This window comes from Pezoporus wallicus, unplaced genomic scaffold (genome assembly GCF_028554395.1).
Source record: "Pezoporus wallicus isolate ANWC-B61680 ecotype Strahan unplaced genomic scaffold, APGP_CSIRO_Pwel_v1 contig_3952, whole genome shotgun sequence".
In the NCBI taxonomy this organism is placed as follows: domain Eukaryota; kingdom Metazoa; phylum Chordata; class Aves; order Psittaciformes; family Psittacidae; genus Pezoporus; species Pezoporus wallicus.
Window position 1 is genome coordinate 9,702,244 of NW_026635034.1, and position 17,955 is coordinate 9,720,198.

The 17,955-nt window shown below is 34.4% G+C and overlaps 1 protein-coding gene across 2 annotated transcripts in view; it reads left to right on the top strand.

Moving 5' to 3' along the window:
- The window catches only part of UNC13C (unc-13 homolog C), a 145,923-nt gene that overhangs the window by 13,324 nt on the left and 114,644 nt on the right, over positions 1-17,955 (top strand). For both annotated transcript variants that reach the window (XM_057397818.1, XM_057397826.1), the window contains exons 3-4: positions 15,749-15,771; positions 16,304-16,368. In XM_057397818.1, the coding sequence (XP_057253801.1) occupies positions 15,749-15,771; positions 16,304-16,368 (88 nt within the window). The remainder of the gene's footprint in view (positions 1-15,748; positions 15,772-16,303; positions 16,369-17,955) is intronic.

Sequence of the window (17,955 nt, forward strand, 5' to 3'; positions counted from 1 at the left end):
TTTCCTTATAGTTTTATCATTGTATTCACAGGAGTAATCCTGACTGTTCAGATATTACAGTGCTTTAACAGTTTTCAAGGCATGGTTTGTTCTATATTCATTCTGGTGAGCAGTGTTCTGCATCCTGTATGTAACCTATTACTTAAGTACTTGTGAGTGCAAATCTAAACTGGTTTTAATTCTGTTCCTACCTGTACTCCTAGTAAGCCCTCAAAGACTAAGTAGTCAGTCCCCAAGAAAGGGAGAAGGGTGTGGAGGAAAAAGAAGTGTAAATGGTAGCAGTAGTATGAAGGGGTGGCAGAAAAGAGCTTAAATCACAGAAGGTGTTGATACAGATTTGTTCATTATCTTCTGTGCTAACAGACTTCAAAACAGTCATATATATTACTTGTAATATCTCTAGTAATACACAAATATGGGGACTTTCAGTATTAACGTACACTATAATGCAATTTACAGTGCACATGCTATAATGTATATGCATTTTACTGGGAGCATGTAATTACCGTAGCTAGCCAGTTGTTAATTGTCACCTTGACTGAATCTTTCCTTTCTTTATCTGCCTTCAACAAAATAATCACCCAATACATTAATTCTAAAGATGAAAAATTGTGCCTTTAGTCAGAGATTGTGTTTAGTAGTAATGAGCATCCAAAGCTTGTTGAGCTACTTTAAAATCTGTTTTGTACATAGACTGCTTTTAAAATAAACATTTAGCCAAGTTGAATGTATGTTACACAAGCAATTAAATACTGCTAATATGAAAGTTTATTTGAAATTCTATTTCTACATTTAAATAATCACACTAGATTGTGGGTTTCCTTCTTGCAGATATTTTCTACAGTACTGTGTTAGACACCAGATGGTGTATGTAGAAAGAGACAGCTAGCAATAGTATTTCCATGATCTTTTCATGATTTTGAGGTATGGGACGGGGGGGCACAGTCATTTTAGCCAGTTGTTATTGTACAATAGGAATATAGAGGTATGAGGATATAATTCAAGAACGCACACAGGGAACACCCAAAATAGTGAAATGCAAATTGTTTCCACTATTTAAAGTCTGTGCATTTGTATACATTATTAGATAACACACTGTTATTTATTATTAGATAATAGGTTGTTAGGAAACAAGAGCTAACTTCAGTGTTACATTTCATGCAGTCGGTTCTGTGAATTATGAATTAAATGTATTTGCTCTTTTAGCACAGCAGGTGAAAGGCCTCTTTCAGTCTCTTAGTCTACTGACATTTTTTTGTTCTGAATTACTGAATCATTTCTTATACTACATTTACAGAGAAGCCAACTGACATCAAGGCTAGTTTATGAAAATGAGTTACAAAGCATACAGAATGTATGCTTTGTAGCCTCTCAGTTTTCACAATCTGCCTCCTTTTCTTTGCCTGTGGGTTCATGTGCAGACAGTACTTTTAATTTCAGTAAATAGTATTTTGGGGTGTGTTTTTTTTTCTTTTTTTTTTTTTACTATTTGCAGAAGCAGTAATAACTTTAAAGAAGAGTGACTAATAGCTGATCTAGGATTTACTTGACTTTTATGAATTGGTTGGCCCCTGTAAGTGATTGACAGTCAAGTTCTGATTTATTGTTTGTGGATGAAAAAATGCTAGTTGTGGAGTAAGTTCCTGGAATGAATCTTTGTTATATAACCAAAATATAATCTATTGTTTAATTAATTGTTTCATATCTCCATGTAAGCAGGAGCTGGTAGACAGCAATCTGGCTAACCAGAGATACAGCCAGATAGTAACAGTAGTGTTGTTTCTCCAATTTAATGCAAAAAATACCAAGGTTTAGAATGGTATTATTTTCATTCTAATAACATAGGAGGTAAAGTCATTGAAACTTTGGTTGATAAAGAATTTATTATGCATGAGAGCCCCATCAGGTAGTTCTATTCTCTGTATCTAGCTGGAGAGAAAAAAAATATACTGTGGGTTTATTTCTAATGTATTATTTATTACAGCATAGTTTCAGATACACAGTGGCATGAAAGTAATAGGGTATATGGATGAGAGGAGATGTGAGCAGTACATGGGTAATCTTCAGATTTAAAGATCTTTAAGGACATAGGGGCATTGTGATGATGCATGGAAGGCTTGATGGCTTTTTAGAAAAATATCAGTGAAACGCTAGCCAGTGGTTTACTTCTTTTTACAGTGTAATCAAGAGCAGCTCTTTAACTTATTCTTACAGTCCTCACTTGTTATTTTCTAGCATTCTATTTCCCTAGTGACTTCTTTCATTACATCTCTGTCTTGCTGTCTTTTATAAGTGCCTTAGAATAACCATAATTGTCTCTCCTGGTGAAGTTATCACTCTGGACAAGCTTCCAGAATTCCATGCATTCTTCTGAGTTGCTGTTACTATTAATAGACTCTTTCTATGCATGGTAGTTTATGAACAATAGCTTCTTGATCTAGCTGATGAAGATCTCACTGATTGATTGGTGACTGGTCAGATTCTAAGAAGCCTTTGGTCTGAGTTATCTGCTTACATTGCTTATGGTGCTAAGATGTGTGAACTCATCTTACTCTATATGTACATAGAGTAGCAAGCCAGATTACACAGGCCAGGGATGGGAGCTGCCTTTTTAACAGTGGATGAGAGTGGGGGTTCTATTGTTTTATAGGAAGGAGCTGTATTATGTTTAGTGATGCTTGACTTAAGAACAGAACTTGGAGAACAGTATAAATACAACTTTATTTTGTATATGCCTGAAGGAGAAAATGTGATGCTAAGATCTGAAACCAGAGGAACCAGTAATGTACTTGCCTTATAGTGTGATCATCATTTAGTTCCACATTAAGAAAAGCTGTCAGCAAAATAAGTATATTACTAATGCAAATTTCAAACTCTGTCTATTCAAACTATGTCTTTTGAAACAAGTATATATTTTCTTATTTTGACAGCTTTTCTAGCCTTTTTATAATAGCTATTTGCTTGAAATGCCAGAGTCAGCTGTATTTTCCCAGAGACTATAGGCTTTAGAAGTTAATTTAAACTTGTCTTGTGGTACTCAGGCTTTTGTTTCCTTTATATCTTACCTCCATCATGTTTGATTTTGGTACACTTGTAGAGGTTTACGGTTACTAGTAACTAATAACTATAGTTAATAGTATTGTGCCAGTATTGTTGTGTGACTATGTGTCTTGGATTGGGATTTAAAAAATCAGTACTGTGGCCCAGATGAAAATCAATTGATCTGGTACTGTTTAGTAAATGAATCGGTCATTTTATAGCTATTCAGGTGGAAACAGGATAAATCATAAAATCATACAATGGTTAGGGTTGAAAAGGACCTTAAGATCATCCAGTTCCAACCCCCCTGCCATGGGCAGGGACACCTCACACTAAACCATGTCACCCAAGGCTTTGTCCAGCCTGGCCTTGAACACTGCCAGGGATGGAGTATTCACAGCTTCCTTGGGCAACCTGTTCCAGTGCCTCACCACCCTTACAGGAAAGAATTTCTTCCATGTATCCAATCTACACTTCTCCTGTTTAAGTTTTAACCTGTCACCCCTTGTCCTGTCACTACAGTCCCTAATGAAGAGTCCCTCCCCAGCATCCTTATAGGCCCCCTTCAGATACTGAAAGGGTGCTATGAGGTCTCCACACAGCCTTCTCTTCTCCAGGCTGAACAGCCCTGGTTAACCATTACCTTGGTTACAGAAACTGCATATTGGTTGGTCGTGACTGTAATGGAGAAATAAGAAGCTTGTTAAAAGATAAATTGCTTTTAAGTATTAAAGCTTTTTCCTATAGTCTACATTAGCTCTGTTGGGAAGCTGACTCTAAGAATGGACTACTGTTGGTAGAAAGAGAAACAAAAAGTAAAGTTATATCTAATTTTATTTTTTAATTGCTTGAGATGATCCTCACCCTCTAGTCAACCCTGATAAGGCCACATCTAGACTGTTATGGACTCCTTAGTGTAAGACAAACAAGGAGCTACTGCAGTGTCCAGCAGAGGGCCACAAGGATGGTCAGAGTGCTGGAACATCTTTCTTACGAGAGGCGAGAGTTGGGCCTGTTTAATCTGGGGAAGAGAAGACGGAAAGAGATCCCATGAATGCATATAAATATCTCAAAGGCAAGTGCCAGGAGGATGGTGCCAGACCTTTCAGTGGTGCACAGCAGCAGGATGAGGAGCAGTGCTCATAAACTAAAGCACAAGACGTTTCACTGCAACATGAGGAAGAACTTTATTTTGAGGGTGGCAGATCCCTGCAACAGGCTACGGAGGGAGGGTGTGGTTTCTTCTTCCCTGGAGACATCCAAAACCTGCCTGGACACGTTCCTGTGTAACCTGCTGTAGGTGGCCCTGTCTTGGTGGGTGGGGTAGACCAGATGATCTCCAGAGGTCCCTTCCAACCCTAATGATGCTGTGGACTATGTTGACTGATTAAAATAGTGTGAATTGTGTTCAAGTTTGCAGGATTTTTCCTTTAAAGTGCCTTCTCAGGATGTTGGTGCAGATTTGGTAAGGGAAGGATGTCTAGTCAGATGGCAGAATTCTAGTTTAATGTGTAAAATACTACAGGAATTAATAAAAGTAGAATGTGTATATTTTCATGTATTATATCAAGCTGAGCTTCTAATTCCTTCACTGCCCAGTAATAACAGCTAATTCCAGTCCTGTTTGTACAGGAACATGTTCATATATGTGAATTCAAAAACATTTTCATATACAGCCTCTGTATAAGATTAGATCCTTTCCCCTTTTTAATCAGCCTGCTTTTGTCATGACAAAAGTAACAGTCATTTTGGGGGAATTCTTTGAAATCTGTAAAACTGCTCTGTTGCCATTGCTACGTTATTCCTACAAGTATTTTGTTGTTTAAAAATTAAGTACAAACTTAAGTTGAAATTTAAGTTATCCTTTCATGAATAATGGCATAGTAGCACTATTGAAAGCTTAGGTTAATTAAATCTAAACAATCTATCTTGACCTAATGCAGCTTTAAGTTGATACAGCTTTAAACACTTTTAGTTAAAAAGTTAACAGCAATACCAAGCCCCAGAATTTTCTATTGTGCTTCAAAATATTGAAACCAAAGGATTCAGTTATACAAGGTTTTGTTTGTATGCTACCATATCCCGAATTGTTTGTTTGTTGTTGGGGATTATTTTCTTTTGTTTTTGTTTTTTTAAACCTGGAGTGACAAAAGACTTCCTTGACATAAGGGCTGACTGTGCATGTTGTGTGGCTCATACAGTTGATCTGCAATGTTTTGGGGGTTTGTTTTTTTAATACAATTTCACCCAGTGCGTGAGATATAAAGAGCTCGATTTGGGAACATATTACTTTTCAACAAACGTTGACTCTTCCGTTGCTCTTCATATGTAAATAATGTAAACAAGTAGATTACAGACCCGGTATGTCTCTGTAAATTCCTTTCTATATTCATGTCAGAAGATGGTGACAATGGAACAGATGTATTGTGTAACCAGGCTGGGAAAGAAACAGATACCCTTGCCATACACTTGACTAGATGTTTGGTACTGAGGAAACAAATCTGCTGCAAGTTACTGTATCTGTTTTGGTGCTGTATGGGAGGTGTCAGTGAACTACAAAATTTAATAACACAGTTTCTTCCAACTGCCTCTTCTTTTTTTTTTTTCCTAAATTCATGTTTGTGCCTGCCTTTTGGTCAGGTAAACAAAATGATGGATACCTTTTTCTTTGTAGGGTAAGAGTCTGAAGTAGGGGGAAACTAAATACATTTTCAGATGATGTGGGTAGGAATTGATAAATACAGTAATTGATAAATACAATTTATTCCTTAATGTGCTTAATTAAAATTCTAGGATATAATTTTTCACATATATATGTGTGTGTGCTCACTCTGGAAATCTCCCAGTAATATTACAGAAAATAAAATAGTTCTAAAAAATTAACAACTCCATTAATTCAGTCGAGATGTTGCAAATGAATCAATATTTGATTTGACTGAGTATCTCTTGCATATGCTTGTGTTTCCTGTACTCAAGAGTCTATGCAGTTTTATTTTCTTGCCACTGGTTTTACTGTAGTGTCAGGTGTAAGTCTTTATACCCTTCCCTTCTTGCTTCTCTTCTGTCCTTTGGGGAAAAGGAATTTTAGAGATTTACGACAGTGAATGCCAGTCTGTTCATCTTGAGATTAATAGAATTGTAGAAAAGTTGCTTTAGAAAAAAATATGTGAGGAAATCTAATCAGTTAATTATAAAGATGATACATCTGTCTTTTTTCTGAGAAGGAAGAGGAAGTACTTACATTCACCACTTACTGTAAACTTAGGACTCCATGCAGGAATGCTACTATATGTTCAGTCTGTCAAAAGAGGTATTAGTGTAAGGGAAATTAATACTGAGAATAGTGATCATCATCTTAGAGACCATTCAAATAAAAGCAAACCCCGATTAATAAGAAGCTACATTTTTTTTCCAAGACCTGTTAAAAAAAGTAATCCATGATTTAGCAATCTTAAGTGATTAAAAACCTGGTTAGTATGTCTTTTACAATACATAATAGTGTTCTTATGGCTGATTGCCTTTTAATTCTGTAGTTACAGGCTTTATGTTTATAAAAATAATAAATCTTAGGACTGCAGGATAGTAACCAAATAAATTGAAAATCAGCAGTTTAATTTAACATAGTAATACTTGCTGAGTCGGTGTTCATTACATCAGTAAAACGTTCGTCACAAATACACCATGTGTAACAGTCTGAGAATCCAAAAAAAATCTATTGCTAGCACTTTAATCAGAAAAAAAAAATCCAAAATCAAACCAAAAAACTCCAACAAAACACACATAACTACCAAACCTCCCATCCTCTCCCATCCTTCCTGCCCCTGACAAAAAAATCCCCAAATAAAAAATCCTTCCATATCCCGTATCTTAAATCAATAAGGTTTAGCAAAAATAATCCAGATTTTGACTATTAAAAACAAACAAAAAAAACAAACCACCTCAAAACACTTCTGTTTCAAGAATTAATTCCTTTATTAGGAAAAGTAATTCGTTAAAACTGCTGGTTTCTTTCATAAAAGAAGGTCTGTACCACTCCTTACCAGAACAGAAAACTGCCTAACACAATTTTCACTGACTTCAGAAATAATTGATTAATTGATTGAGAGTAGATGATAAATATTTATGCAATTTGCCTGCTCCTTTTGTGTTTAAATGAACTTAAAATAAATTTGCTAGAGCTAAGAGGAAACCTGAGTGTAAATGTCAGTTCCGAGGACTTATTTCTACTGGTTCTGCTGTTGAAATGGATGCAAATCAATATTTTATCACCAAGACTAAGATAGGTTTTTCATCTTTATTTCTAAAACATTTAAGCCTTTCCTTTAGATTATCATGTTTTAGAAGCAGAAATAACACTGCATCATTTTATAATGCAGCTTCAGGATAAAAGAAATTTTGTTAACTGGCTGAAAAATATCTAGATGTGCACTTAAAAAATGTCATGGCTTGGAAAACATGAGTTCATAAATATGCTTAAATCTTGTTTTGATCTACTGGGGAAGTAGAGTATTACAATAAAGTATGAAATGAAACTGAGAAGAAAGTGATCCTTAAGATATTTTAAGAGATTCCAAGAGAAGGTATTCTTAAGAAATTTTAAGATAAGAAGTCTTAGTAAACCTGAAAATAAAGACAGGATTGATTACTATAAATGTAATTCTAACAAAAGCCACAGATACATACTTATAGACACCTGCACCATTTTTGGTTGAGTTTTCTTTTGTACTTGTCTCACATAAAGCAATTATTCACTCCACTGAAAATTTTACTCATTTTCTATTGAAAAGAGAGGTTTTTCCAGGAAGCCTATGTGTTGATAATAGAATTGTTTAAAAATGTCCTGATACTGTGATAAAGAATATGGTGTATTAAAAGCTTCAAGTTAACTAGATAAAAAAAAGGAAACCCTGTTGAACACAGGACAGACAGTAATCTGTGTTCACCAACGTAGTAGTGCTAAAGAGCAAGCTGCTGACTAATACCCTTCTGATACAGCTTCTCTGGTGCAGACTACTGAAACTAGTTGGACTTGTTTGTGTTACACTGGAATCTCAGAGGCGTGATGTGACAAAACATCTTTTTGACACTGTTTTTTCTCTTTGAGAACTGAGGTTTCTTGATCAGAGGCCAAAAGGCAGGAAGTGATTTGTCAATGCTGTCACAGATTCATAAACTATGTATAGCTCTAGGTATCATTAGTGTAATTGCAGCCTCATTAAAGAAATTCTTGTCCATCAGCTGCGTATATACCAAGATGGAATGTGGAGAGAGAGAGGCCTGATGAACTCCTTGTCGAGTCTAAAATAAACAAGGAGAGAAGAATGTGTGTAAAATGGATGAGTAAGAACTAAAGCATTTTTTTACTCTTAACCTGTAGGTCTTCCTCTTCCATTTAGCACAGACAGGATAGAGCTGATGATTATCTGCACCTATACTGCAAGCATTAAGTAGTGGAATTTTGTTTGGGAACTATAAAAGGCATGTTGGTTGAAATTTTCTTTTATGAAAAAATAAAAGCAGAGGAAAAGGAGACCTGCTTTTTTCTATTAACTATGAAAAGGGATTGTGGAATTCAGGATTTTTGAATGTTCTGTCAAGCTGAAGAAGTCAACAGAACCAAAAGCCATGCTTTGAATTCCAGTGCATCAGTCTAGCTCTTAACGTCTACGTATCTCTTTGGTGTTTATGTAAATTATTCCAACTTATTATTGCTTTCAAGCAGAGCTGAAACAAACAGTTTGTAATTTGATTTTTTTTTTTTCCTACCTATAGCATAAAAGCTAAGAGTGGCGAAAATAACTATTTTTATGGTTTTTTTTCAAGATCAGTCTCTACTTTGAGAATTATTTTGGGACTTTGAGTTGTTTCAGTTAAAACAAAAGGTAATGATATTACAGAACAAAATATGTTGAGCTTTAAAGTATTTGCTACACAAATGCTACTTGTGGATTTTGTAATTATGAGTAAGCATACTTCCTGCCTTCTTTTGACATCTAATATGTAACTGACATTATAAGCAATGGAGGAAAAAAAATACTACTCTCTTAGACTCCTTAATGAACCTGAAGTACTATCGCTTCCCTCCTTAGTTTTATCTCTCAGTAGACAAAACAAACCAAATCCTTTTTGTCTGCCCTCATGGATTGTTTTTCGAATTTCTGCTTGTTCTGGCTTTTGTCATCTTCTTTCTATTCTGTTTGTTTATTTTCAGTGTGGTTTCAAAAACTGAAAAGATGACTTCACATATTTTCTAGAATGACAGTGGTCTTTTTTTGTACTAATATTACATCAGCAGTGCTTTTAATTTAAATATGCTATATACCTTATTCTGCTATGTAATACGTTTTTGCCGTTTTTCATTTTTTCTTCCAAATGTAGAACTACTTTTTACAGTAACGGTAAGGCAATGACATGAATTTGGTCATAAGTGAAGAACTTTAACTTCTAACACCATCCTTTCGTATATTCGCAACCCATTCCATACTGATGTCTTCTGCAGACTGCAAAATTCTGTTCTTCCAACTAGCTGAGAACATTGATGAAATCGACCTGTATCATATTGTTTGATACCCTACACAATAATTCTACCAAAAGAATTACTCCCAAATACCACCATATAAGTATATGCTATTTTCTACCAATTTCAACTTTAATGTAGTTATCTTGATTTCATAGGGAATTTCATGAAAATCAACTTTTGGAAGAAACACAGTGGGACTTAGTCTTGCAAGTAAGACCGTGATAGACACCATAATAAGACCAAGTCAAATATTTTGTGGTGATGCGATATGCAAAGACTTGCAATTATCTGTTTGCTTTCATAGCCTATAATTAATTACTTGGTTCCATTTACTTTAATCATTTGAATCGAAAGAGAAAATATGCCTCTATCCTTTATGGATAATGTGTGATTTACCACTCTGATGTGTTCTGGGGTCAGAATAGAATGCTTAAAATGCACTCTGCATTTTACTCCTTACCATCATTCTGACAAACTGGACACTGTCAAGGAAGCCTGGAAAACTGAAGTTTTTTGTTTGTCTGAAATACAAAATCCATTTAATGTGGAGGACCAATCTTGACAATTTTGTATTTTTTTCAATATAACTTTATAAACAGTTGTATTAAACATACAACTGATGGGGTTCTTTAGGCAGCTGGTAACAAAGTACCTGCAAGCTATTTAAAAAATGCATTCTGTGTATATAGTACTGAGATTTATTATACATCTTAAAAAAAAACAAACTATTTTTTGAGACCACCAAAAATTGAGAAGATCTAGTATCATACTACATTCTATAATCAAGTATTTCACTTGATAGTCAATAATTTATTCTTTTAAATGTATTTAGTACTGTTGAAAGACAACAGGTAACAAGAACCATTGGAAGCCTAACAGGACTGTATTTCTAAACAGCAGAGATGTTTTTAAAGCATGTCCTCTTGTTTCAGATTCACAGACTAGTTTATTAATAAATACAGAAATGCAGTTTTATCTTCACCAAGATGACCTCCTGTTTTGGTTCTCAGTGTATGCGCTAATAATTTTTCTACATCACTGCTGGTAAATTGCTAGCAGCAATTCTTCTATTTCTCCTGTCAACCAAGCTTTATTCAAGTTTGACCTTCTCTTTGTCAGACAAGCATCACTCATCTCTTATGATATGCTAGCTTTAATATTTTCTTTCAAGCATTATACAATATATCTTCCTAGAATATGCTTCAGAAACACAGTATCTTCTAAGCTTACATACTGTAATATTTTGTTCTGTAGTGATAATATTAGCTTCTGGATACAGCATTTATTATTTTAGCATGACTTAATTTCTGTTATTGTTTTGGACAGACAATTTGCTTCTTTAATGTGCTGCTCTTATTTGAACCTATTTTTAGCAATGCATACTACTTAGAATTGTCCGGCTCAGACTACAAACTACTTCTGACTATGGCTACTTTACATATGTTGTTTCCATGGATCAGCTGTATTGTTATTTTAATTCCAGCAGGTATTATGTCTAAAGGGTTTGTTTCCAGGAATGACATAGTTATGAGTCAGTTTGACGTTCTTGCAACTGCTTTGCAGAATTAGAGATTAAAATGATACTTTCAGAGAATAATGAATTTTAAATCTGTTTCCAATTTGGTGTTATACAATTTTGCACTCATACAAGAATGGAAAAGTAGTGCAGTATACATAGTTCCTAGGAAGTGTAGATTTTAGGACCTGATGACCATTCTTGTGCTATAGCACAGGGTGTGTGTGGTGATTTATATTTTTGAAATTATTAAAGAAAATGTATTAGGATGATGCTCTGCTGCTCAGAAAAATGTAAAAGGGAAATAATGACACAAGGCTTAAAGGATACTTGTGACTGAAGAGCAGAGAATCTGCTGAACTTCTTTGATCTAAATATATCTGCTGACTTATGAGACTATTGATCGTTTGTATTTCTGATAGTATCATAAACTACAAAAGCAAAGGTCTGTCTTGACTTCGGTATCTTCCTTACTAGTTTATCTTTCATGCAAGAAGACTCTGCCTTAATCAGCATTCTTTCAAGATTTTTTTTTTCTTTTGAGAAGTTTGGGTATAGAAACTAGTTATCTTGTATGATAAATTCTTGTGTTGTATTGTAAGTTACAGGTGACAACACTGCTATTAGAAATGGGTAAGTCAGACCATGAATTAATTTGAAAGCAGCTGATAACAGTGTAAAGTTTAATTTTTATAAGATCTATTAGTTTCCAGACTGAGTCTGAATAGTTATTATGCAGCATTAATAAACATTTGTGGGAAATTTTAGTTAGCCTTCTCAAAACCTTTAAACATATATGTGTACAGAAAGTAACTTAGGGATTTATTTGAGAGGGCTGGAAGAATGGCAAATAAGCCTCTCTCACTCCATTCCCTTACAATTCCCCCCATCTGGGGACTAACCTCTGGATATTTCTGAACTGTGGTCAACAGAAGCCTAGATTTAGTTGGTATGTTGAAGCTATACAGCCTTTTAGTACCTTGAACCTTTTATTAATTGAAGCTTAAAGACTAATTTTAACTAGTGAATACCTCTAATTTCATGCTTATCTAAAGGTTTATGTTTGTTTATGGGAGGCTCACGGAGTGGTAGTAAAAGGGGAGGAGGATTAGACGAGGTAAAGAATGGTACAGAGCTGGAGAGAATTTTGTAGCTAAGCAGGTGCATTTTAGAATACGGTTTGCTAAATACTCCTTAAGACCGTCTTCTCCTTCCTAAAGTTTTTGTGTTCTGTCACCAAAGCTTAAGAATTCAGCATAGGCAATGAGCTTATTTGGAGAAATATGATACAATAGCTGTCCATTATGCTTTGCTTGCTGTAATTAATGATATGATACATTTTCTGCTTCCTTGTCTAGTGATATAAATTGTTTCTACCTTGTACCACTATGGTATCCTTAGTTAAGTTTTTTCTTCTTTTTACCAATTACCTAATTAAATATATATGAATTTGAAGTTTCTGTAGTAAGTAGATAGATGACCACACTTCATTCCGCTACACAGGTGCAAAATAGCAATGCTTATGGAGCACTCCATGGATTTTTCTTATAATTGTAGTGAAACACTCCCCAGTTATCTGAAAATGCACATGGTATAGAAGATAGATTTACTTTCTAAAACAGAACTTGAAGGCTATTACAGGTATTTCACATTGTAGTGAATTTTATTGTAAAATAAGTATTTAAGGAGAAAAAAATCTAAGTAGTAACCCATAGGGTTAACTAAATGAACCAGCATTTATATTGTTCTCAGTACACTCACAATTTTTTATGTTAGTTTCCTGAAATAGTACGTGTGAATGATGGAAATGAGTTGTATGAAGATAAACTCTTTTAAGTAAATCATTGTCATTCAGCAGTATAATCTGAGATGTCTAGCCTTGTATCCCTGAATTAAAAATACATTCAGTGGTCTCTTACATAATCACAGTTCATTTCTCATCTACATCAAGGAACGTTGCTGTCTGTTCTGGTAGTCTGATGACTACTAAAGTGAATTGCTTGGTGACTGTATGCTTCTTGATTTGGTGCTTTCATATACACAGAGAAAACTTCCATAGTTCAGATTATTTCACTCATGGTGAGTTCAGAAGAAGCAATAAACAAAGAAGTTTTCAAACTAATTTTTTCTCTGAAGTTGCAGTCATTTGTGACAAAAGAGATGTTCTCAATATCTTGTTTTGGAAAACTTGCATCAGTTGTCTGCTTTATGCAATTTCTATTAAGAAAAGAGGCCATTAGGCTGCTGCATTGTTGGAGTTGTACTTTTTTTTTTTCCTAAGTAGCAACTGCAAAGAAAAACAAGTTAAACCAAAAACGTAATACCTTTTTTCCCTTCCTAATTTTTGATTGTTGCTCTCCTTCCTAAATTTAGGCAAAATTAGATTCCAGTAAAGGAAATGTAGTGAAATTAGATGAAGCTGGCTGAAACCCAAGAGAGGTAAAGAAAATTTCATATGTTTATCTCTCATGCTCTGAAATACAAAATTCCATTTAATGTAGAGAACAAGTCTTAACAATTTTGTATTTTTCTAATATAACTTTATAAACAACAAAATTAAACATATAATTGATGGGATTCTTTAGGCAGCTGATAGGAAATTACCTGCAAACTATTTAAAAGTTGCATTCCACATCTGTAATACTGAGATTCATTATACATCTTTAAATAGCAGTATTACAAATACTGGTATGATTAGATAGTGTAGAAAGAAGTTACAGTTTGCATGAACAGATGGTGAGGCTTCTTACCTTATAAGAGATGTTCTGCCTAAAACTTCCCTCAGTCCTCTTATTTCTCTTCACCTGTTGATATATCCTCTCTTGCCTCTCCTCTCATTCCATCTGCCAAGATGCTGCTCCAGCACTTTGGTTTTAATATTCCTTTTATTTCCTTTACCCCTCCTAAAAGCATATCCCATTTTGTATCCACAGCCAGCCCAGTTTACAGGTGTCTAGGTGCTCCTGGCTCTGCTCTTAGCCTGCTTATAAAAATGCTGTAATATTCTTATAATGGGAAAGTAGGATGATATGGTCTTCCAAATCTTGTTATGCTTGTGAGGAAAGAGTAGCCCGTCATGTCTGATGTTGTCAGACAAATACATTTCACAATTAAAAATAAAGACTAAACTCATTTTTAAAAATCTACCCAGTCAAACAAGGGTAATCTGACAACTACAACACTGTAGCTTAATTTAGTCATGAATTAATTTTTGAGGCAAAATAAAAATTCTAGTATTTCTGAAGGGGGGAATTTTGAAGTGAGAAAATACAGTAAGATGTCTTACTCTATTTTTACTAAATAATGGATTTTATTATTAGCATAGTTTTAATATTCTGTATAACTCAAAATGTAAGTTATTCTTGGAACAATAAACTGTAGTTCATTCTGAGACATACTCTTTCTAAATGGATTATTCACAGTGACTGTGAAAGAGAAGCTAAGATCTGTAGTCAAGGATAAGAAAATGGCAAATTTGGTGGTCTCACGAAGGAGAGGAGGCTGTTGCATAGTTGAATTTTGTGTGGATTCAAATTTGATGTTGTGGTATTGCTAATACTTAGTATCTCAATCCTCTTTAATTTTTTTTTTTTTAATAATACAAAATCAAATATAATCTGACTGGTAAAACACATTTTGAACAACTTAGCTCCAGTCTCAGTTCTATTGCTTGTTCTTGTGCCAGTGCTTTACTTTGATCACATTAGTAGACTCTGAAATCAGTGGCACAATAGAGCCTTATAGTTCCTTGGCTTGTCGCCATGAAAATGTATGCACCTTTATATTTTCCAGTATATCTTTAATGTATATGTTTGGTATTTTCTTGTAGATAAACTGGTTTAAAAATGAAATGTGGCAGATGTTTAAGGTGTATATGATAATTTTATAATGTATTTAACGTGGCATATTTTCAAACATCTGAAAATTACTGAACTAGGGAGGAAAAGTCGAAAGATCAGTAAGGTGACAATTAAAAGAATGCAGTTTCATGTATGCACTGTACTATAAAGCATCAAACTGACAAGATGATAAAATAAGGGTAGTGCTCCCTGTGTATAATATATGCTCCTTCTCAGCATATATTTTCTGTCTTATAGTAAATGTGAATGCGTCACATCTTTGCATTAAGCAATTTATAATTTTATATATAAATGTATACCTTATACTTTCCCAATTGTAATTCCATTTGCATTTGGGGGTAATTTCTGTTATTACATGAATTGCTGTGGTAGAATAGAATAGCTACAGTTCAGGAGTTTGGGTGTTTGTTTGGGTTTTCTAATATATATATCCTTAGTAGAAACACCTTCATTTTCCTTGAAAACAGAGCATTGTTTTTTTGAACACTGCAACTATATTAAATAATATAAAAAACCCTAAAACAAAACAAAACCCCTAAAAATCATATTGTGCTGGGTTACAGTATGTATTAAACAGTATCCACACAGTCCTGCAGAAGTAGCAGGGATTCTTATCTACTGAAAACATTTTTTTTCTTGTTTAAAATATGATGACAATGGTCTTGCCACAGTGGTACAGCTAAGCACAGGTGTTACTGGGATTCTGCTCTTCATTAGCAGATTAAAATAGTGACAGCTTTTTATAGCATAAGAAGTTTTCTCGAAGAGTATTTTGTCTAACCTATATTCCCCTTCTTCCCAATTCTCTTCCAGATAGCGTTTCTGTGGATGAAAAGGTTTAAAATCACGTATTTACTATAGGGATCATGTATTTTGTTGATGTTTGTTCGTGACTTATTTGACCTGTTTGATTCCTTCATTTTAGTTGTGATATCTGCATGTTTTTCACAGCTTTTCACTCTTTTGTTCTCCTTTGAGTGTATTGCAAATGTGTTGCAGTTATGAACAGGATAACTGTCAATCTTGTGTTTATCATAATTGCCAACACGGGGGTCTGCTACTGTCAAACAAGTTATCTGGGATTTTTGTCTCTAATTATCATCTATACTGCATACACTATAGGACTTAATGGACAACAATATTTGGGAAGCAATATCTTATCTTCCCATGGGTTCTTCCAGTGTGTTTCATTAAATGCTGAATGCTGTCAAAATTTATTCCTAAAGCAATAGTTACTCTAGCTTTGGCCTGGAGCTGACCCTGCTAAACATTTTCATATAAGGTCTTACATGTGTTATACAGTTAAATTCTGTCTAAGGCTTACTAAAAGCAACTGAGTAACTGATGTTTTTTTGGTCTTTACTGAAGGCTCGGATAGTAAGTGGAAGTTCCTTGGATACTTCCAAGCTTTATGCAGTCCAGGCATTTAGTGGGTAAGTACCAATATGACTGTGAATTCTGTTACTTATATTTACAAATTAGTGTCATAGAGTTATAGTATTTTTTCTAAGTTTTGTTCTTATAAGAATATGAATTATTTGAAAAGGAATATAGTGTTTCGTTGTGTATGTCATCTTTTAATTTTTTTAAGTCCTTAATTTTTAAGAAATTAATGACCAAAATTCTGTTGCAGGTGCCAACTGCAACAAAGACAATTTTTTTTTTACCTGTTTGCATACAAAACAAATGCCTTTTGAAGCTGTAGTTTGGTTTTCCCTTTGTTTTAGTAAATGTGTAGCAATATAATGTCAGTCTAAGATGTGAAATCTAACAGGTCAAGGGAAAATGATCTTATAGTTGCTGAGAGTGAGTGTGACAGGAACGTGTACATTTTGTTTGATTGTTCCCAGGTGGAGTATCTTACATCCAGTTCTAGGGATTTCTTCCTTTGGGGAAAACCTCCTCTTCCTATTTTGAATACTTTCTTCTTATTCAGTTTGGAGAGGAGAAAAAGTGAAAAACATTGGTAAAATTCATCAGTTAGATTATTTAACTATTTAAAAGAGATATTACCCTCTTGCTGGTGCACTATATATGCACTATCTGGTGTAGTTATGCTTTGTCGTAAAGATGAGGTGATGAGGTTGAATTAATCAGTCTTCCATCTTCTCATTTATGCATCTTAAAGGCTATTCAGTAGGTGCTAGACACTATGAAGTTTTCCAACTTTGTTTGTCATACTTCAACGTGTTGTATTACTTCTTTTTCCAGCTCATAGAAACTTCAGAATTGGTGTAAAAGTATAAGGCCGTATGTGACACTGTGCAGGGTTACATGCTGAATGCAACATCAGACATTTTAAGTATTATAAAAGATAATTCATGTGGATTTTTTATTAGTGGTCTCTTTGGCATTAGGATGAAATTGTACTATCCTTCTCTTGGCTTGCAAACCACACATTGCTTTCGCTTGGATGCAGTTTTCTCTTAAGGTCACAAAGGTCAAAAGTAACTCAGTACTAAAATGAAACAAACTGGTGCCTTGCATATTGATCAGCCGTATTTCTTACTATGTGAAAACAACTACTCCTGTTGAATGGAATTTTCTAAGTACTGTATCTCTCTGTATTTTAAAAATAGAACAAGATTAGTGCTGTGAATTTTCTTTCCTGACCTCCAAATGTATGAATGTTAGTATTTCTGTTTGAATTATATTGGTTGTCAACATAAAAGTAGTGCATCTGAAGCAACTTTGTTTCTCTTGTTGACTAACTTGAATACTTTTTCAGCAAGGTGTTAGCCACAAAAACATTGCCTGTAACTCTCTATGCTCATGCTTATGTTATTACTCTAATGAAATCATGGAGGGCTTTGATCAGATCCATTGCAACTGTGCAAAAAAAAAATGACAGTAACTTGAGGTATAACAATTTGTATTTTGTGGCTTTGTTGTTCAAAACATTAATGCATATCAGAACCAGAGGCGTCACAGGGGCAGCTTCTGATACTTGCCTCAAATTCTCTGTCATATCTGCAAAGACAGTATATCCTTCTTTTCTGTTTTGTCCTATGCAGTGTCAG